At 47.7% G+C, this 23,049-nt stretch overlaps 1 protein-coding gene across 1 annotated transcript in view; it reads left to right on the top strand.

The window, feature by feature from the left end:
- The first annotated feature begins 397 nt into the window (after nt 1–397).
- KCNK12 (potassium two pore domain channel subfamily K member 12) overlaps nt 398–23,049 on the top strand; it is a 48,877-nt gene continuing 26,225 nt past the window's right edge. The window contains exon 1 of the mRNA NM_001205890.1: nt 398–810. Within this exon, the coding sequence (NP_001192819.1) occupies nt 420–810 (391 nt within the window). The 5' untranslated portion in view covers nt 398–419. The remainder of the gene's footprint in view (nt 811–23,049) is intronic.

Here is a 23,049-nt window from a genome sequence, read left to right as displayed (position 1 = left end):
CTCTCCGTGCCCTGCTGCCCTGTCCCAGTCCTAGGCGCCCGGGCTCTACAGCCCGCCCCGCCCGCAGCCCGCGGCCTGTCTGGAGGGGAGTATGAGGCCCGGGGCCCCGCGGACTCCGGCCACAAGGCGGCAGGGGCCTATATTGAGACCCCCGCGCCCGAGGGCGGTGGGTAAGGAGCCGCGGGAGCCGGCCAGGCGTCGGGGCGCGGAGAGGAGCGCCCCAGCTCTGGCGCCCGAAGGGCCGCGGGACCCGTGTGCGGCCTGAGCGCCGAGGAGGAGGCGAAGGCGCCCTGCCGTCCGGGCTGCTCCGCGGCGGCCCCAGTCCCCTGGTCACCATCCTCACGTTTCTGCTCCCGCGGGGGGGATGTCGCGGCCCGGGCCCCGAGCGCCGCCCCGGCCCCGGGGCTGAGCTCCGGACCATGTCCTCCCGCAGCCCCCGGCCCCCGCCCCGCCGCTGCCGCCGCCGCCTGCCGCGCCCCTCCTGCTGTTGCTGCTGCTGCCGCCGCTCACACCTCAACGAGGACACGGGCCGCTTCGTGCTGCTGGCGGCGCTCATCGGCCTCTACCTGGTGGCGGGCGCCACCGTCTTCTCGGCACTCGAGAGTCCGGGCGAGGCGGAGGCACGGGCGCGCTGGGGCGCCACGCTGCGCAACTTCAGCGCGGCGCACGGCGTGGCCGAGCCGGAGCTGCGCGCCTTCCTCCGGCACTACGAGGCCGCGCTGGCAGCCGGCGTCCGAGCCGATGCGCTGCGCCCGCGCTGGGACTTCCCCGGCGCCTTCTACTTCGTGGGCACAGTGGTGTCGACCATAGGTGAGCTACGCGCCCGGCGCGCGACTTTCCTCTCCGCGTCTTTCACCTGCCGCCCTTTCCACTGCTCCGGGGCTCGAGCCGCGTCCTTCGGCTCCCTCTTCCCTTCTAATGCCCGAGCGCCTACTTTCATCGCGCCCTCTCCTCTCCGCCAGTCCCTCTCTTGCTGCCTCGTCTTCTTCTTTACTGGCTTTCGGCGCGGGAGGTGGCCTGAAAGGCCCATCACTGGCGCTTACCCAGCGGTGACTGACTGCCCGGCAGAGAGGCCAAATGGGGAGAACCCTCACCTGGGCACGGGGCAGACCGGGGCCCGCCTGCGCTCCAGCACTTGCCAACTCCGTGACCTAACCTCCTGTGCCTCAGTGTTCGCTTCTGAAAAGGACAGGGGAGAGTATGTATAGGGGGCCTGGGGCTTCCTTCTTATTTCTCACTGCTCCCGGTCCTCGGTTTCCTCGTCCAGGTAATCTGGAAAGCCCTTTCTCTCTCCACTCGGCGTTTTTCTCTCTTTTCCCTCTCTTCTTTCTTTTCCCACGCGTTTTCCCTGAGTCCTCTAGACCCTTTACCTTGGAAAAGGTGACCATTTTCCAGACTAATCCCCAGGTCTCCTTCCCCCTTTTTCCTACAGTCTGTACCATCCCTTCCCAAAGCAAAAAGCCCATTAGACTCGGAGAACAGGACTTCAGCTGCTCTGATTCTGGTTTTCTGCCCTTAGTACCCACCCCGCAATTTCCCTCCAACTTCTTGACCTCTTTTCTTTGTAACCTTGTTATCTTTTCCAATAAATATTGGCACCAAGGGGTAGCTTGAATGCAGGGATTAGTTTCTGTATACTTTCCATCATCCCTTCCTCTTATTTTCGGTAAAAACAGCTCATGGTTTTGTAACAGTACAAGAAATGCTGTGTAAATGTTCCGTGAAGCCCCTCCCCCCACTTCTTTCACCCTCCTCTGAGCTGCTTCTATACAGACTCGGGAGCCACCACTGCTCCCCACTCCACCCTGTCTCTGTCTCTCTTCTTCTCTTACCCACTTTCTCCATCCCCCCCCCCCCATTTCCCTGGGTGTCATGTGAAACAGATCTCCTCCCATTACTGTATAGAGTGCAGAATAAATACAACATTGTCACTTTGGCATGACTCTGTGTCTCATCCACTCCTCCTTCGAGTCCCAGGGTGAAAAAAAACATTTGGCTGCTCTTGCTTCCAGTCACCTCAAAGCACTCTCTGCTGGTGGTAGGTTTGACAGAGGGGACTGGACTCACAGGACTGAAAGGTGAAGGATTTCATAGGCAGCCTTCTCTGGGTGAATTCTGGCCTGGAAAGTGGACTAACTGCCCAATGTAAGCCATTGCAGATGGCTGCTGGAAGGCAGAAAGACTGCATCCATGTGGAGAACATGAGCAGCTAGAGATGGCTCTCTGAGCGTATATGTATAGTCTACGAAAGGACTTCTTTTCAATGAATTTTCATGTGTCATGTTTGATCTGATGACTTAAAATAGAAAAGGCAAATATGGCCCAAGTCCAAAGCACAAACAAACTGGATTAAAATACCCTGTAAAAGCTATATCATGTTGTTATGGTGATTGAAGATATAAAATGACCCCCTTAAAAAAAATCCCCTTTTAAGAACTGCATCAAGTTGCTATAGCAACTAGTTTTTTTTAAAGTGCTTTAAAAGTGCTAAAGATGCTTAGTCCTGATGACATCATGTGTTCATAGCTCATTATTGATTTATGCTCTTCCTCTTTTAAACACACCCATTTGCTTTCACCTAGAGGCACACCTGTGCACATATTGGACAGTCACAGCAGTTCTGTCCCGGTGGTGTGCTCTGACTTTGGCTTCCTAATGGGACCCGCTGGTTAAGGGAAAAGGTGACAGCAGTGTCCCCTTCCCCTACAGGCCACAAGTCTGTCTAGATGGGGCCTCATTCCAGGGACCTGTGGTCTCTGTGCCTTTCTGATGAGCTCCCTTCTTTATTCTTCATTCACTGCCTTTATTCACTGCCCAGTCATGGCTTCTACAGCTTCTTTTCAGCCCTATGCATGAAATCAAGTCAACATGTTGGCAAATGGTTCTAAGCCCGAGCCTTTAATCTACTGGCAGGATTGGCTGTTTTTTAGTCAAGCAGAAAGAAACTATGTTCTCTTTCTTGATTTGTGTTTGGGAATGTAGGCAAGCCTTGTAGGAGGACTATGCTGAAGCTTGTGGCTATGTTACAAATGACCCAGCACATTGTTTCCAAATTCTGCTGCAGGGAGACATTCATCTTGGATAAGAGCTGGACTTAGGGACCAGATTCAGCTGGTGGACAGCTCAGCATTCAACTAGCCCCTTTGCAGAGGTGCCAAGAGGGCCACGTAGGTAGCAGGGTCTCTGCCAGTAACCCACCTGCTGTCATGGTCTCAGGAAGTTAGATAAGTTCTGCTGAATCCTGAAGTAGCATGATTTTTATTTCAGTCTTCTTTTGCAAAAATGTACTTGGATGAAATTTAAGTAAAGACCTACATACGTCAGTTTCACTTCTGTTTATATAGTTCCTTTCCCTTAAATGCCCTGAGTCTTCAGAGACAATGATTATCACTACTGGTGCTTTTATGGATTCAGCAGCTCAGGGAGCCAAAGCTGAGTCCAAAATGGGCTGTCAGGATTCGATATCTACCATCTCACCCAGTGAAGAGGAAAATTAGCATGCACTCAGTTTTATTTGCTTCCCTGGTGACTCAGAGGTTAAAGTGTCTGCCTGGAATGCAGGAGACCCGGGTTCGATCCCTGGATTGGGAAGATCCCCTGGAGAAGGAAATGGCAACCCACTCCAGTACTCTTGCCTGGAGAATCCCATGGAGGGAGGAGACTGGTAGGCTACAGTCCATGGGGTCGCAGAGTCGGACACAACTGAGCGACTTCACTTTCACTTTCATGATCCATGCAGCAATGTGGACATTTTCTTGTATTGTGTAGACCCATCTAACAGATTTGTCTAGACCTTAGTGTAGAAAACTGTGCCGTCATTTATCCCATAAATGATATATTGTGATATAATGTGTATATCAGGCCCTGAGTGCTATATTTTGAAAGGTTAAAGCTTATTCTACAAGGCAAGGGTTGAAGCATATTCCAACAAGGGCAGCTGAATTGCAGTGTTCATGGGCGCCACATCTTGGCTAGCCTCACTAATGATGATTGGAACAAGGACGAGTCCTTTGGTCCAGTCCCATGTGGCTCAGAGTGTTAAGGGATGTGTCTCAGGTCACAGTTAATTATGTGTTCAGCTGGGTCCAGAATCCAAGTTATGCTGTGTTTATTCTACCAGTTTCATTCATATAATTGGTGGGCACATTCTTGTTTGAGGCTGAAGTATTTAACAACGTGTGTGTGTGTCTGACACTGCAGCAGGGCTGAGCAGATGGACTGGTCTGTTGGTCAGGCCAACAATGAAGTCCAGAGAGAACTTGAAGGATCAGACACATCTTAGAGGTCAGACAGGCTAGAAAGAAGCATCTGGCAAGTCTTAGACAGCTGGAAAGACAAGAGCCAGTACCAAGAAGGTCAGAGACAGAAATGCTAGCAAGCAGGAGACATTTGGGTAAATTCTGGTCCAAGAACAGTAGCCACCAGCTCTCTGCCTTCTTTTGCACCAGTTCGTGTGTGTGTGTGTGTGTGTGCATAGAGGAAGGAAAGAAGTGTCAGAAATGGGCCTTCAGCTAGAGGGAGAGATAGAAGAAAAATTCAGGTGTGGCTGTATATACTCAGGTCAGATGAAACGTCCTGATGAGGTGGAATACTTGTCCTGACATTTGGCTTGAACAAGGCCCATATCTGGAGCTAGGTAATTTGCAATTGTGAAACACATGTGTGTCCACGCAACATAGACCCAGTGGGAAGATTTGCCAGTGATTGTTCAGTGGTCGTTGAGGCTGAATAGAAATTCAGTCTGAATAGCTCAAGTAAAATGAAAATCCACTTTGTGGTCTAAATTATTCATATTGATTGCTTACACTGAACGGAAATCCTGGGCAATTATTTCTCCCATTTGTGCTCTGTGACATATTCCCAAGGAGATGAAATCAAGTTTGTTTTAATGTAAATGCATTCAGTTATTCATTCCTCCATTTAACAAAATCCTAAGCAAGCAGAACTCACAACCATGCATGTATCGCCTTTGGCATGTTGTTATCTGCATCTCCCATGATAACTTGAAGTCCTGAAGATAAAGACAGTAACTGGTGTTCTTTTAGTACTACACAGTATTCTTGGAGGCAGTCCCTAGGTGAATGATATTCAAACATACAAAGAGTATGAATCCGTCATTTCACATCCTAAAGGATGTTTTATTGGTTTACTTTGAAAAGATTAAAAGGAAACTCTCCACTGGGGTTTTAATTATGCAACTGCTGTCAAATTTACACATAGGGAAGAACATATTTAAAAGTCTCTCTCAAATGGCAGCTTGATATAAACAGAAATATTTTTGCTTCCTTTTATTAGGTTTTCTGGCAGCGTATTTTAGCTATAAAGCTAAAACCATGCCGCTCTAGCCGGGATGGTGTAGGTATGAGAGATGTCAGTTTTGGCACTGAATAATTTAGGTTGCTACTTTCAGAATTAGGCATACTTAATTATTCAACTGCAAGATTAGTAACAAGTTCTAACTTTTTTCTTCCTTTTTAACATGGAGTTTTTAAAATGTTTTTGTTTCAAAGGAAACTAAGACATTATAAGACCGAAATGTCACTACCCCATTTACGTTTGGTTTTCTTCTGACATGTATGTAATCCAGCTGGAGCTGGCTCTGATGCCGGGAGTGAAATACATTACCCAGAAGGAGAGGAGCACCTTTCTTTGCTTATTTTTCTCATCAGTTTGTTTTTCTTTTAATTGGAAGATGACACTGTGACAACTTTGAAGGACATTTGGGAGGAGGAATCCATCATTAGATTTGAAACTCTAGATGGACAGCGAGGAAAATGCATTCTAATTCATTGCTCCTTCTTCAGCAACCAGCACTGGACCCAGCACATTGTAAATAATCAATAATTATGATAACTCATAATACTCTGCTCTCATATAACTGTTTTCATTTTTGCAAGGTCCCTTGCACTCCTTTCTTTTGTAGGAAAATGAGAGGAGACTAATTGACAAGTGCTTAGCTGAGCTGCTTTTGGTCTAACACTTTATAGTATCATCAGTGTTGTCTCCATCTTTCCACATGTCCTGCACATCCTAGTTTTATGTATTCATTTTTTAGCTGCGGTGTGTCTTCGTTGCTGCACGTGGACTTTCTCTGGTTGCAGCAAGCGGGGGCTTCTCCTCGTTGTGGTTTGCTGGTTTCTCCTTGTGGTGGCTTCTCTCTTACTGTGGAGCACGGGCTCTAGGTGCGTGGGCTCGGCGGTTGCAGTTTGTGGGCTCTAGAGCGCAGGCTCAGTAGCTGTGGCGCAGGGGCTTAGTTGCTCTGCAATATGTGGGATCTTCCCAGACCAGAGATCGAACCGGTATCCCTTGCATTGTAAGATGGATTCTTAACCACTGGACCACCAGGGAAGCAGCACATACTAATTTTAATGAGTGCCTAATATTCTATCTAAATGATGTGCTATAAGTTACTACCCCTATTGTTGGGTATCTGGGTGTGGTTCTCAGTTTGGGGGGCTATTTTGAGTAATACCACAGTGATTATCTTTATGCAGATGGCCTTCTCTTCATGCAATATCTCCTTGGGTTGAATTCCCAGCAGTGAAATTGATAGTCAGGAGACACTGCCATCTTCATGGCTCTTGGGGCCAGTCCCTTTGGAGTGAAGGACTGTCTGATCTCTCCTGAGCTGAGCCTACAACCTCTACAGAGCCTAGAAGAGACTAGACAGTTACCCAGCAAATTGCTCCATGGAAACAGCCACAGGTCCACTTGGTTTTCTCCAGGATTGCGCTCAGTCCCTGGGACTGAGCTGTGAGCCCTGAACAAGGCAGTGGCTTCAGCATCTTCAGCTTCCCCTGCTTTACTGAGGGCCACTTTCTTTGGGAAATTTGGGTGAGTGGAGAAGGGCAGGAAGGAAAACAAGAACAGCTTCCCAGCCATCAAAGACAGAGAGGGAATACCTGGAGCCTCTTCCTTCCTATCCCCTGCGTTCCCAGGGATGTCTGCCACCACTTCTGGGCCAAGCCAGCTGACGGAGAGGGTGCGTCCCTTTGGTCCTGACTGTGGCCAAGGACCCCAGCCTGGACTGGCCCAGAACTGTGCCACATGAAGCAGATACCTATCTCTAGAATATTCCAGCTGGATAACACTGTAAGAATCCTCTAGAACTTTCCCCAAGCATTTATACCTTTTTGTCAACAAAAAACAGCAAGCCACCTATTACAGAAAGCAGACAGTAGCCGAAGTCTTACAGTGTCTGGACACAATGGCATTATTTTCCCAGTAACAGATACTGCCGACCAAGAAGGTGGGGCACACGGAGCAGTGCTTCTCAATCAAGACAGTATCCGAATTACTAGCTCTGATCATAGTACGGGTGTCGGTTTCAGGAGGTCTGGGAGGACCCTGAGACTCTGCATTCCTCACTAGCTCCCAGAGATGCCCATATTCTTGGTTCCCAGACTGCACTGGACGCAGCATGGGTATAAAGAAGCAGCAGTGAGTCAGGGACTGCAGCCTAGACCCACACTGCTGCTCACTGGCTGCACAGCTGAGAGCAGGACTGGTCACCATGCAGGCCACAGGGTCTTCATTCCTAAAAGTAGGGAGTGCTGGGGTCACCTGGGTCTCTTCCGCTCTGATGTTCTCATATCTGGGAAGGCTGCTCGCTCACATCCTCTGATGCACTCAGTGCAGGCTAAGCACACCAACTCTGCAGACTGGGTCCCGGGCCCAATTCTGCCACTTCCGAGCCATGCGCTCCTAGTGAGAGGGCATGCCTCTTCTCACCTCAGTTTCCTCCTCTGAAAAGTGAGGATAGCAATGCCCCCTGCCCGTGGGTGCCCACAAGGGAAGAAGGAGCTAATCTGTGTGTGCAGTGCCTGGCGAGCCCTCAGAAAGCATCAGCCCCTCAGAACAGGGTGAGCCTCATGGGCGAGCCCTGCACTGCCACCTGTGCAAAGGGAAGCTGAGTTCAGCCCTGACCCACTGTTCTGCGTCCAGCCCTCTGGGTCTCGCCGCCCCTGCTCTGTGGCATCTACCACCCTTTCATGGGCCACTATCTCTGGGGCTCATTGCTGTCTGATGCTGTTACATAACTGACCTGGGAGGGTGCTCTTTAAAATGCATTTTCTTTGGGTCTTCAACTAGAATTTTTAATGCCTCGTGTGTGTGCTGTTTGATCTTTTTAAAGAAGATTGGTGAATAACTGAACGAGTGACCGAATGGTGGTTTAGACCGGTGTCCCCTGCTGTGTCTCTGGTCTTCATCGCTCAAGCAGAGCCCTGGGAAGCCCCCCTGTATCCCCCGCCACCCACCCCCTGTGTTTGGTGGGCTGGGGCCTCTTGGCAGAGCCTGGGCTTAGGGGGAGGTCGTGGAGCTGAGACCAGCAGAGAGACCAGACATGGCTCAGGCCAGGCCTCACCATGCTTCTCTGAGGCGGGTCTGGTGTTGGCACTGTACGGAGAGGCAGTTGTAGGATGGCAGTACGGCGTCACCCCATTGTTGGGGGAGCCAGGTGCTGCTACTCCCTTCACTCTGGGGCTCCTCAGCTCCCCCGATGGGTGGAGACAGCATCCCCAGGTCTAGGGCAGGAGAGGCGAGGCTGCAGAGCCTGCCAGCATGTTCCCTCTCCAGACTCCACCCTGCCAGGACTCAGGGCCTTTGTTCTGGGGAGCCAGAGGGTACCGGAAGCATCTCTGATCCCTTTGATTATCACCCCCGCCCCCGCCATACACACGTGTTATGTTTCCCCTGTACAGTGTTTTTACCTGTGTTTACTCAGGAATCTTTCCCCAAACCCCAGAACAGCAAAGAGAATGCTGTATTCCCATTTCACAGATGATGAGACAGCTCAGAGAGGTTAAGCGACTTGCCTAGGGTTACACAGCAAAGGAATCAGGGGCAGGATAGAGGATTCAGGAGCCCTGACTGCACAACAACCTCTCTGTTGCCCCGAGCCACGCACAGCCACAGAGGGAGACGAGTCCCAGCCCAGTCTAGGGTCTGCTGAGTAGTGGGGGCAGAGGAGGTGAATGTGCGGTTGTGTCAGCAAGGGCTCAGGCACAGTTTAGGGATTTGGATTTGGTTCTGCTGTGCTCCTTGTAGCCTCAGTGGCTATGCTGAGCCGAGGGCTGCCTGCTTTCCATCCCACACCACCACGCATCCTTTCTGAGGGAGGCTGCAGACAGGCAAGAGTGTGGATGAGCAGGGTACTCTGTGCAGAGCTCACTACAACTCTAGGAGCTGTGTTGATGGGAACGTTCAGGGCCCATCGCACCCAGCTCCTGCCCAAAGAAAGGACCTCATGACCTGAGGGCCCTCAGCCTTGTACTTGGGATAGCAGCAGTGGCCAAGGAGAGGTGGGAACAGAAAAGCAAATAACCCGAAGGTCCACACTTGAGCACACCAGCCAGGAAACTCTGGGGACATGGCCAGCTCAGGACTATCCAAGGTCATGTCTTAGCGGCAGACCTGCTCAGACATTGAGGGAATGCATGAAACCTAGGACCCACCAGTGCACCCCCAACTCTAGCCACTCTCAACTTCTGGCCAGCCCCCTCCACCTCACCCTCCCACACAGCCCACCCCTGAATTCCAGGCGCGTTTAGGCTCCAGGCCTTTGTTCATACTGTTTTCTCCACCTGGATGGTCTTCCCTTTCTTTCCATTTTCCACCAAATGAACTTGGTTTTCAAGCTGCAGCTCAGATGAGACCACAAGAGTGAGACCTTCTTGGAGCCCCTCTTACTGCCCCAAGACACGTGGTCATTATCTGTTTCGATGCCAGTTTCCCTGGCAATAATGCCAGCCTCTGTGCAGTGGGCTAAGGTGTAGCAAAGTCTGGCACAGGACCCAGAACCCAGTAGGTGTCCTTTCTCCTTCCTCCAGGTCAGGAGCCCTGTCTTAGTCGTGCTTATCACCACTAGTTAATGACAGTGATAGCCATATGGAAGCAGCCATGCATTGAATGACTACTATGAAGTGGGCACCGTGTCTGGAGATGGAGATAATTGAAAAGCAAAGAGGTAGTTTCTGCAAATCATGGAGCAGAATGCTTGGCACAAAGTCGGCGATTAATCAACGTATGTTGAATGGATGGAATGAATAAATGAGTGTGAGTAACTGAAAACCTTGGACTGCTGGAAATAATAAAAAGAGAGTTGAAAAAGCTGGGTGCGGGCTGGGCTCCAGGAACCTCCCAGCGCCTGCCTTTCTCCCCCACCCTGCGGAGCCAGAGGGGCTGGCTGTGCACTGGCCCTTCTGCTGGGTCACTGGTTTAACGATCTCTCAGTGGCTGGCAGGTGTGCAGCAGACAGCCAGCTCACTCTGGCTGGGGATCCCCTGGCGAACAGTGCTGTCTCCGTGGCTCTCTGAGTCAGCCGGGTCCTTGTCCTACCCTGCCTGGGGCCCGGCAGAATTACTGGAGTGAAACCAAACCAGATGATTCTGAGCCTCAGCCCCAGTGCCCCAGGAGTGGTGGGAAAAGTTCAGTTCTGAACAATGAAGCCAGGCTTCTGGTCCCAGCTCTCCCTCCAACCCAGATGGCCCATCTGGCCCTGGCCATCACTGCAGCTTCTAGCCACAAGGAAGCCCTGCTGAATTCTGTCTCTCAGCTCAATAGCTCTACCTTCTCCATCACTAGCCCATGGCACACCCCTTAGAAACCAGATGTTGGCTCATAAATTGAACAGAAGTTTTATAAGTAACTAAATGCAGTTCCACAAATCCAGAAAACCACCTCATCCACACAGCTGAGCACCATCACAATGCCTCTAAAAATACTTGGGAAAGCTTTTATTGGAATGGGGGTGTCCCAGCTTTCTGGAAATTTACAGTTGAGATAAACATAAGCCTCAAATCGCACTCCGCGTGACTTCTCCCTAATCCTTTCCAAATGGCCACGATCTCATCCCCTTGCTGCCAAGTGTTCTGAATTCTGAATGCCTCGTGGTGAGCTGCTCACACCAGGACCTGCCAGAAAAGCTGCAGGGATAGCCCGGGCCAGGGAGGGAAAAGAAAACACAAAACTGCCCATGTTGAGTGCGACTGCAGGGCCTGACCCTCCCCATACCCAGAGCCTCTTTCTCCTGTTCTCTGCTCCATCTCCCCATGCCTGGCACCGGGCTTGGCACATGGGAGGGAGGGGCTCCATGAATACTTGTGGAATGAACATAAATTTGAATAATTGGTCATTTCCAAGATTTTCAACTTTACTTAGACACCAGTTTAACAAAAAAGTAAAATACGAAAATCTCCACTTAATCAGATGATGATTCACTTTGTAAAAGAAAGCTTCAGTTTGCAGAGGGATTCACTCTGGTGCATCTGTAAGTAGCCAGGGACACCAGTGTATTTCAAGTGAGATGCAGCATGCAGCCGGTATGTCAGGAAGCCAGCAGCCACATCAAGTCCCCTTACTGCCATTGCTACACAGACCCCAGATCTCTGAGGCAGCCCAGTCCCTAAAGTCAAGGGGTTCTGGTCCAATTCATAAACATTACACTTGACCAGTGGGCAGTTCAGAGGCATAGATTTCAAGAGCTGATGTGAGTGGTGTGCCCTGTTCCGATTGGAGTTGCTCAGGTCCGCTGGAGTGGTCCAACCAACAGAGCATATGCCCAACATGTGGAAAGTGCATTATAAAGCTCATTGCTGTGCATTATTCAGCCAAGCAGGCTGGTCCTGTAGGCGCCTCCATGTTAAGAATGAATACATTTATAGTGTAGTGATTACAGGCAAGTGCTGAGGACCCTGGCCTGCCTTAGGGTTCCAGCTCTGTCATTCACTAGGGGGGTTGCCAGGGAACATCTTCTGGCCACTCACTTAAGAAGTCCGGCTCACTGCCTTCATCTCCACCCCTGTCCAATCTCCCAGGCATGACCCATCCAAGACCCCAGCCTCACATTCCTTGACCATATCATCTATAGCAGTGTTTTCCTCTATCCCCCTCCAGCAAGTCCTCTGTTCCGTCCATGACCAGTGAACTGCACTGCCTTCAGAGCTATGACTAGTGAGCTGCACTGCCTTCAAAGCCCATCTTCTGGTCACCACCTCCTACTTTTCCAGCTCACATCCTCTGTTGCCCCAATATAGTATTCCTTGGATCCCAAATCTGTAGTCTCTACTCTGATGTTTCCATTATTTTCTTTGGGCCCTCATTTCTTTCCTAACCCAGCTTAGATTCACTCTCTGCGAGGACCCTTAACCTCCTTGCCCCTCTCTCTCCCTGCATTGTGTCCCTATACCTACCCTGCTGCTGCTGCTAAGTCACTTCAGCCATGTCTGACTCTGTGTGACCCCATAGATGGCAGCCCACCAGGCTCCTCCACCCCTGGGATTCTCCAGGCAAGAACATTGGAGTGGGTTGCCATTTCCTTCGCCAATGCATGAAAGTGAAAAGTGAAAGTGAAGTCGCTCAGTCGTGTCTGACTCTTCGAGACCCCATGGACTGCAGCCTTCCAGGCTCCTCTGTCCATGAGATTTTCCAGGCAAGAGTACTGGAGGGGGTTGCCATTGCCTTCTCCAATACCTACCCTGATACCATCAAAATACCAGCTTTCCACCCGTTCCTTACCTGTGCCCAAGCTGCTCCACGTGACTAGAAAAAAATCATGCAAAGATGCTGACCAGTCCAACTTTAAATTAATGACCCTGGGGACCAGCCAGACACTCCATCCTGGCAGACCCTCCTCCTATCTTCCTACTGTGTCAGTTCACCGCTTATTCGTCTTCTTCCCAGGGAGGCTGACTTCCTAGCCTCCCACACCCCTCACTCTCTGCTCACACTTCATTGAGAAAATAAAAGTAATCAGACAGAGACTCTTTCATCTTTACAACTCCAAATCCGTTCATCATGTGGAGCTGCCTCTCCCTTAAAACAGCAGATGGACTGCCCACTTTCAAATGCCTGCCTCACTGGGTCTCATCCTGTCCAGCTTTCTCAAAGACTTTGTTTTTGCCATTACACACACCATGGTCTGTCCTCCAGTATGCAAACATGCTGTATTTTCTTCCTTCTTAATAGACCCCTCCCTTGACCCTTTTCATCATCCTCCAGCTGCCTCCCCATTTCGCTGCTTCTTTTTACAGGAAAACATCTCAAAAGAGTAGTCAACATCTCTCTTCCTCCACTGGATCCACCTCAAACCAGAGTCCAGCCCCATATTTCCACCGAGTCTGCTCTTGTAAGATCCCCCATGGCCTCCTTACTATAATTCCAGTGATGACTTCCCTATCTTCATCTTACTCAGCATCTCAGCAACATTTGACACCACTGGCCATTCCTCCTTGAAATCCTCTTTTCTCTTGGCTTTTGAGGCACCATGCACTCCTTGACCCGCACTGGCTGCCATCCAGTCTCCTTTGCTGAAACCTCTCCTCTCTGCTCTCTTACTGTTAGAGGGTCCCTTTCTCCCTGGATTCTCTTTCCAGACCTTGTCACTCGACCTGTAGGACAGGAAAACTTTTTTATTCTGTCCCCTTAGGTTCTAAACCTGGAGCACTGCAAATTAAATTGATAAAAGAGATGAACATAAGAAAAGGCTTATTATGTATGCATATGGAGGCCTTTATAGAAAAGAATTGAAGACCCAAAGAAAGAGCAATTAAGCCTGGGGCTTATATGCCATTTTAACAAAGCTGTAAATTGTGGAGAAGTTATAAGGAAGAGACAAGGGTTTGGGCTTCTAGGAGCAATAGGCTGTGAGAAGGTAAACATATGGGGAAAACTTATGGACAGAGGAGCCTGGCAGGCTACAGTTCATGGGGTCATAAAGAATAGGACATGATTGAGTGACTAACACTTTCAAAAAACCTTTTCAATGGAAGGTAAGGGTTATTTTAGTAAGCTTTGTTGTGCAGACTCCATCTCTTGCAGTCTTGGGGTGAGAAGTGTCTCTGGTGATTAAGAGTTGTTCTTCTTTCCTGCTATAGTTGAGAGGAGGGGGACACCTTCACAAAGGAAAATTTATACCTTACCTTTGGGCTTAAAGGGGAAGGGTAGAGAGCTTTTCCTGCATCTGTTGTTTCTCTATTGCCTCTAGCTCAGAGTAATCCTTATGCCAACGTTGAATATTTTGGGGTAACATTCTTTGAGCCCCTTCAACACTGTTGGCTTTAAACCCCATCTATCTTCTGATGACTTCTAGATGAATAACCCCAATCTTCCACATTATGCTTCAAAAGACTGGAGGTCCAACAGCCTAACTGGCATCTCTGCGTGGAGATCTAGTATGTATCAAAACTTAAGAAGACCAAAGTAGAACCCTTGATTTCTGCTCTATTCCAGCCTTCTTCATCTCAACCATTGGCACCATCGTGAGGAGCTGTCCTGATTCCTTTCTCTCTAATCTTCCATATTCATCATCAAATCGGGTCAGCTCAATCTGCAAAATATGCTCCAATTTTGTTGCAGGAGGGGGGACCCCTTCCAGAGCCCAAGAGTGGACTCTTGTCTAACACTTGGAAATGAATTGTCCAAGGAGATACATGTGCTGATGAAGAAAGAGACTTTATTGGAAAGGGGCACCTAGTTAGAGAGCAGCAGGGTAAGGAGCCCAGGAGAACTGCTCTGCCACGTGGCTCAGAGCCTCAGGTTTTATGGTGATGGGGTTCGCTTCCGGATTGTCTCAGGCCACTCATCTTGCCTGTGCCCATATTTGGTCTGACTCAGGGTCCTTCCTGGTGGCACATGCATCCCTCAGCCAGGATGGATTCCAGTGTGAAGGAATCTGGGAATCTGGCTATCTCCTCCTTCTTTTGGTGCCTCCCAAATTCTGGTTAGTTTTTTGGACAGCAACACCATGTTCCTTATTGGGACCTCCTGTTGTGAGACTACTCAGAAAGTGGTTGTCACTGTGCCTGGTTGATGGTTTTGGTCAACATTTCCCCACCTCCATCCCCTGTCTCCATGCCTATCACTACTGGGATACATTGATCACAATCATCATATGTTGCTGGGACAACCAAATCAGTCTCCCAACGAATCCTCCAGCTTCCTCTCTGCTTTTTGACCTCTTTTCCACACAGCAGCCAAAAAGATCTTTTTTTCTTTTTTTGCCTCATTGCAGTGCGCAGGCTCCTCCAATTGTGGTGTGCTAAGATCCGCAGCATGTTGGAGATCTTAGTTCCCCGATCAGGGATTGAATCCATGTCCCTTGTGTTGGAAGGCGGATTCTTCACCCCTGGACCACCAGGGAAGTCCACAAAGAGATCTTTAAAAGTATGAATCAGTCAAGTCCTTCCCTTATTTGAAACCTGCCAATGACTTCCTGTTGCAGGAAATCTGTCTCTTCATCGTGACCCACATGGCCCTGAGTGACCTGGCCCTGCCTCCTCTGGGCCTCACTGGTACTGCTCTCCCCTTTGCTCAGCTCACTGTGGCCAAATTAGACTTGTTAGATTTCATTGCATTTGCATTTGCTGTTTCTGCTGCTTGGAGCCCTGTTCCCTAGATGTCCCCTCGGCATAGCTGACTTCTCAACGACATTCATGCCTCGACATCTAAAATGAAAACGTCACCCCTGAGGAACCTTCTCTAACCACCTGACCACGATAGTGCCGCCCACTCTCCCCCAGCTGCAGTTCATCACACTGCTGTCTTATTAGGGTATATACCACTTTCCTAAGTCATCCACTTCCTGTATTTACTTGTTTATTGCATGGCCTCTAGCCACTCCCTGCTCTATGAGAACAGAGGTCTTGTCTCATCTACTGTTATATTCTCAGTGCATAGCACAGCACCTGGTGTTTGTTAAACGAACAAACTTCTAAAGCTTCTGTTTTAGCACCTACAAAAGGGGAATAAAACAGTGTCTATCTCACACGGTTGTTGGGAGAATTATATGAGACCATGAATATAGGTGCTTCATCTGGCCATGGCATTTAATAAATACTTTAATATGAGTTAGTGTTTTTATTAGTAATTTGGCTGATATCACACAGCGAGTGGCAAAGCTGAAGCCCAGATCCTTTGCTCATTCCCGTGTGTCTGATGCCACCTCTCGTGGTAGGCCTGGGGGAGCAGTGTGCGGGAGGTCAGGACCGGCCTGCCTTAGGCATGTTGAGGATGAGCAACTGGTAAAACTGCTTAGTAGGTTTAGGTCTTATCAGAGGTCATATTGAAAGCTGGGCAGAAATGCCTTAGATTTGGCGTGAGGAGCATTAAGGGGCCGATACACGTTCTTGAGCAGGAGTATAATGCGATGATGAGTGTTTGAGAAGAACATTCTGGCTGATTAGTCACTATATAGTTATGCTATTAAATCAGGCAATCCAGTTAGTCTAAATTGTCGGTCTGTAAACGGCCTGGAAACAACCAGATAATTGTGAAGTCCCTTGTTTTGGCTGTTCACTTTAACATTTAAATCAGCCCACTACCAGCTGTCCCATTCAGTTTATGGGGAGCTTATGTGTCTCTAAGGTGGCAAATCCTTGCGTTTGTAATATTCATCTCTGAACTGCTATGTGATTCCAAACTCATTCAAAGGGATTGCCAGTGTGTATTATTTCTTCATTAGCTCTAAGTGGCTCATGATATATGATAGCTCTGGTGTATGCACTGTGGACAAAGAGCAGAATTTGGCACATCCAACTTAGCAGCTGTGTACAAATCTTTCTCACAATGACATCTCTCTTATGCGGTTGTGGGAAGGACCCACGTAATTGGCCACATAACAGGTCAGTAAGTGTTGTTCATTTGTTAATGTGGCAGCCCCGGATGCTAAATACTTGTGTGCAGAGTGATTTGAGTGGAGGTGGATAGCGATAAGGGCCAGGCCAATTATCTGTGGCCTTTGGAAAGGAGAAGAGGAAGCATGAGAAATATGAGAGATGTTCTCAGGAGCCAAATGGCAGGGTCTAGTAACTGACATTCAACATGACTCAATATGACCCCTGCCACTCTTGGTTCTCATCCTCTGTTCCTCCTCAATTTCTTGACATCAAAGTTACACGTGAAGATCTAAGGGAAAGGGCTAACTGTGGGCCTGGGGATCTCTGTGATGCATCCGGAGATTTGTATTCATGTCTAATAATGGGAGGAAGGGAGTTGAGGATGCTGCAGCTGTACAGAAGGTAGAGAGTGAAGTCAGGCTGAGTCTGGATGAAAAAGCCCCTCCTCCAAAGCAGAATTCAACAGGGTAGCCCTCCCCACCCCCAACCACTGCTCAGAGATTGCTGGGGGCAGCTTCTGTGTCTAGCAGGTGAGAAAGGCACTGAGGGAGGCTGGCCTGAATGCAAAGGACGTTAGTGTGTAGCAGTGAGCTTAATTCATGACATCTTTGTCAGCATCACCTTCATCTTCTTCTAAATCCCTGGTTTATATCTTTTTAAATGTTTTTTCAGTAAACTGTGGAAAATTCTGAAAGAGATGGGAATACCAGACCACCTGACCTGCCTCTTGAGAAACCTGTATGCAGGTCAGGAAGCAACAGTTAGAACTGGACATGAAACAATAGACTGGTTCCAAATAGGAAAAGGAGTATGTCAAGGCTGTTTATTGTCACCCTGCTTATTTAACTTATATGCAGAGTACATCCTGAGAAATGCTGGGCTGGAAGAAGCACAAGCTGGAATCAAGATTGCCAGGAGAAATATCAATAACCTCAGATATGCAGATGACACCCCCCTTATGGCAGAAACTGAAGAGGAACTCAAAAGCCTCTTGATGAAAGTGAAAGAGGAGAGTGAAAAAGTTGGCTTAAAGCTCAACATTCAGAAAACTAAGATCATGGCATCTAGTCCCATCACTTCATGGGAAATAGATGGGGAAACAGTGGAAACAGTGTCAGACATTTTTTTGGGGGGGCTCCAAAATCACTGCAGATGGTGACTGTAGCCATGAAATTAAAAGACGCTTACTCCTTGGAAGGAAAGTTATGACCAACCTAGATAGTATATTCAAAAGCAGAGACATTACTTTGCCAGCAAAGGTCTGTCTAGTCAAGGCTATAGTTTTTCCAGTGGTCATGTATGGATGTGCGAATTGGACTGTGAAGAAAGCTGAGTGCCAAAGAATTGATGCTTTTGGACTGTGGTGTTGGAGAAGACTCTTTGAGAGTCCCTTGGACTGCAAGGAGATCCAACCAGTCCATTCTAAAGGAGATCAGTCCTGGGTGTTCTTTGGAAGGACTGATGCTAAAGCTAAAACTCCAATACTTTGGCCATCTGATGGTTGACTCATTGGGAAAGCCTCTAATGCTGGGAGGGATTGGGGGCAGGAGGAGAAGGGGACGACAGAGGATGAGATAGCTGGATGGCATCACTGACTCAATGGGCATAAGTCTGAGTGAACTCTGGGAGTTGGTGATGGACAGGGAGGCCTGGTGTGCTGCAATTCATGGGGTCGCAAAGAGTCAGACACGACTGAGCAACTGAACTGAACTGAACTGAAAAAGGAAATCAGTCCTGAATATTCATTGGAAAGACTGATGCTGAAGCTGAAACTCCAATACTTTGGCCACCTGATGTGAAGAACTGACTCATTGGAAAAGACCCTGATGCTGGAAAAGATTGAAGGCAGGAGGAGAAGGGGACGACAGATGATGAGATGGTTGGATGGCATCACCAACTCGATGGACATGGGTTTGGGTGAACTCTGGGAATTGGTGATGAACAGGGAGGCCTGGCATGCTGTGGTTCATGGGGTCACAGGGAGTCAGACACGACTGAGTGATTGAACTGAACTGAACTGAAATGTTTTTCCATAAAATTTCTTCTTCTTTTATAGCTGTTTATGGCTGAAGGGCACTCTAAGTTCAACTAGGAGCTGAGTACTCTGATCAATTCTGTCCTAGCTCCTGACCCTCCCCTCTCCCCAGGGCTGAGGAAGAGGAAAGAGCTGATGCAGACTCTGCAGAGAAAGGCCCAGTTCTCAGTATAATGTGATTGAGTGAGCCAACATCTGCAAGGCCCTGGCTGTTCTCCCTTGTAATTTTCCCAGGGTTTTCAACCTCCGAGTGCTGCCACTTCAGTGACACACATGTCGTTTAGAGCTCCTCCCAGCCCCTCTGAGCTAGGCACAGGGAAGCCTGTGGTTAGAGTTGAACTTTCAACCAATGACCTGTCTTACCCAGAACTGGGACAAAAATGTTTTTATGTATCAAGAATCCAGAACAAACTTGAGGTAGAGATGCATGCACATGTGTTACTGATTTCACATTCTATGTACATCAGTGAGTAAGCAGACAAAGTCCCTGCTGCATGGAGCTAACATTCTATTTGGAGGAGGCAGTCGGTCAACAAATAAGTAAAAGGCAGACAGTGATAAATGCTATTAAAAGAATAAGGTAACAGAATGAAGAGTGATGGAAGTGGGGGTGCTTTTTTGGACAGGGTAATCTAAAAGGATCTCTGATGACATGACCCTTGAGGAAAGATATGGGGTGAAGCAAGGGAGCAAGCCGTGTGGCTGCTTGGAGGAAGATTATTCCAGCAAGTGTCAAGGTCCTTAAGCAGGAGTTCGCATGGTTTGTTGGAGAAGCAGCAAAGAGGCCAGTGTACCTGGAGGAGTGTGTGAAGAAGGGTCAGGTGGGAGAATGTTAGAATGTGAACTCAGAGCAATATGTATGTGTGTTAGTCACTCAGTTGTATCTGATGCTTTGCGACCCCATGGACTATAGTCCACTAAGCTCCTCTGTCCGTGGGATGCTCCAGCCAAGAATACTGAAGTAGGTTACCATGCCTTTCTCCAGGGGATCTTCCTGACCCAGGGATTGAACCTGGGTCTCCTGCACTGCAGGCAGACTCTTTACCATCTGAGCCAATAGCCAAGGACTAAATCATGCAGGGTCTATGGTCCATGGCAAGGCCTTGAGATTTTACTCTAAGTAAAATGAGAGCCTTAGGAGGGTTGTGAGAAAGAGGAATGCAGTGAGTTTATAGGCATAGGGGACCAAATGTCGAAGCATGGAAACTAGTTAGGAGGCTTTTGAGATATTCCAGGTGAGAGATGATGGTGACTTGGACACGAGTGTGACGGGCAGTGTCAGAGAAGAGTGATTAGATCTTTCAGAAAAGATATATTCACTAAGTATAGAAATCTATACTTATTTTCTTGGGCTCCAAAATCACTGTGGACAGTAACTGCAGTCATGAAATTATAAGATGCTTGCTCCTTGGAAGAAAAGCTATGACAAACCTAGAGAGTGTATTAAAAAGCAGAGACATTACTTTACTGACAAAGGTCCATATAGTCAAAGCTGTGGTTTCTTCAGTAGTCATGTATGGATGTGAGAGTTGGACTATAAAGAAAGCTGAGCACTGAAGAATTGATGCTTTTGAACTGTGGTGTTGGAGAAAACTCTTGAGAGTCCCTTGGACTGCAAGGAGATCCAACCAGTCCATCCTAAAGGAAATCAGTCCTGAATAGTCATTGGAAGGACTGATGCTGAAGCTGAAACTCCAATACTTTGGCCACCTGATGCAAAGAACTGACTCATTGGAAAAGATCCTGATGCTGGGAAAGATTGAAGGCGGGAGGAGAAGAGGATGACAGAGGGTGAGATAGTTGGATGGCATCACTGACTCTATGGACATGAGTTTGAGCAAACTCCAAGAGATGGTGGTGGACAGGGAAGCCTGGTGTGCTGCAGTCCATGGGGTTGCAGAGTCAGACACGACTGAGTGACTGAACAACAGCAACAACATAGAAATCGAGGTTAAAGGGCTGTTTTGTTTTTTGTTTTTTTAATTTCATCATTCAGAAGGTTGTTTCTTGCATAGTTTCTGACAAGAAGTCTGTGATTTTTATATTCGTTTATGTTTAAATAAGCAATTCATGGGGTCGCAAAGAGTCGGACATGACTGAGCAACTGATCTGATCTGATTTTTAAATAATGTGCCCTTTTCCGCTCTGGCTGTTTTTAAGATTTTCTCTTCATTCTTGATTTTCAGCAATTTGACTTTTAAAAATTGTTCACTTATTTATTTGGCCACACAGCTTGTGCGATGTTAATTCCCCAGCCAGGGATTCCCCAAACCCATGGCCCCTGCAGTGAAAGTATGGAGTCCTAACCACTGGACTGCCAGAAAATTCCCTTGACAATTTGATTGTGATGTGCCTCCGCAGAGTTTTCTGTATGTGTTTACCCTACTGTGGGCTTCTTGGATCCGTGTATTTATAAGTTTTATTAACTTTGAAAATTTTTTGACCAAAATTTGTCAAATAGTTTTTTACTTCCATTATCTCTTTTTTGGACTCCAATTACACATATATTAGACTACCTGATACGGTTTCACAGGTAACTGAGGCTCTTGCTTTCTTGTTTTTTCAGTCTTTTTTTCCCCCCTCGCTGCTTCATTTTGGATAGTTTTTATTGCTATGTCCAAGTTGTTTTTTTTTTTTTTCTGCAGTGTCTAACGTAGTATTAATCCTATCCAATGGAAATTTTCTTTCAAATATTATATTCTTTATCTCTAGAAGTTCCGCTTAGTTCTTTTCAATTTTTTTCCCATTTCTCTCATTAAGTTCATCTTTTCCTTCAAATCCTTGAGCATATTCAATATATTAATAATAGCTGTTTAAATGTCTTTGCTCATTCCCTAATCTCTGCCATAGTTGGGTCTGTTTATGTTGACAGGTTTTCCTCTTTGTGGATTACATGTTCCTTCTTCTTTGTATGTCTGATCCTTTTTTATTAGAGACCAGAATATTGTGAGCTTTACGTTTTTGATGGTTGATTATGCTGTCCTCCTTTAAACAGGGGTAGACTCTGTTATGGCAGACAGTTAAGCTGCTTATGGGTAAGTTTGATCTTTTCTAGGCTTGTTTTTAAGCTTTTTAAGGTGAGGTCTAAAAGAGCCTTTTCTCTGGGACTAATTTAGCCACAGTGTTAGGACATACCCTTTCTAGGGCTTAGTGGAATTCCTCGTGTGTTTATTGAAGCCTCTTCACCCAGGAACTCAGGTGATTCCTGGCTCTATGAGAGCTCTGGGAATTATTTGGCTTACAGCTCTCTGGCAACTGTCCTTTCCTGGAAGTCGTTCACCGCCACCCCCATCTTGGTCTTGAGGAGCTTCACCCTATACCTGCACTGACTGTTATTCAGCTGAAGACTCAGGGAACCCCTGCACAGATTTCTGGAGCTCCTTCTCTTGGTAGTTCCTTCCTCTCTAGTCTGCTACCCTGCAAGTCTGCCTTTTTTTTGGAAGCTGCTTTGTCCTTCAGTGAGACCGCTAGGTTCTGGATCCCTGTTCCCTCTATTGCTCTCTGCAAACTGCATCCAAGCAGAATAGCAGGGCCATCAAAGGTTTCACCCTGTTTGTTTCCCTCTCTCAGGGACCATAATCTTGTACTACCTGGCTTCCAGGGCCTGAAAAGAATTTCTTCATAAATTTTGTCCAGTTTCCTAGTGGTTTATGTTGGGAAAGAAATCTGGATCCAGTTATTCCCTCATGGCCTGAAGAAAAAGCCAGTGGTTAGATTCTGGATCTATTTTGAAGGTAGATTTGCTCATGGATCAGATACAGAGTATGAGATAAAGGAAAGAATCAAAAAGGACTCTAAGATTTTTGAACTGAACAACTGGAAGGATGGACTTGTCATTTACTGAGATAAGGAAAGATTTAATAGAACGAAGAAGAGGGTGGTTGGGAGGGAAAATAAAGAGCTCAGTTTTCAAAATATTTATTTTGAGATGTCTCTTGACTTCAAATTGGATGTCAGTCAGGCAGTTGGAACCGAGATGCAGATTTAGAATTTGTGAGTCTCTGGACCACTGGTTCTTAACTCTGTCTGCAGCAATATTAACATCACTTAAGGGGCTTCCCTGGTGGTCCAGTGGCTAAGAATCCAGGCTCCCAATTACAGGGGGCCTCAGGTTCCATCCCTAGTCAGGGAACTAGATCCTACATGCTGCAACAGAGTTTGCATTTTGCAACTAAAGATCCTGCACGCCACAAAGAAAGATTAAAGATCCCACATGCCGCAATTAAGACCTGGCATGGTCAAATAAATAAACATTTTTTTAAATCACTTAAGAAACTTCAAAAAAAGAAATCAGTATTCAGACCTGACCTTAGGCCAATTCAATCAGAATCACTGGGGATCAGGCCTGGGAACTGATACTTTTAAAAGTTCACCAGATGATTCCAATGTACAGGCAGGGAT

This window comes from Bos taurus, chromosome 11, assembly GCF_002263795.3.
Source record: "Bos taurus isolate L1 Dominette 01449 registration number 42190680 breed Hereford chromosome 11, ARS-UCD2.0, whole genome shotgun sequence".
NCBI lineage: Eukaryota > Metazoa > Chordata > Mammalia > Artiodactyla > Bovidae > Bos > Bos taurus.
Note: the sequence above shows the minus strand (reverse complement) of the source record. Positions and strands in the feature narration are given on the sequence as shown.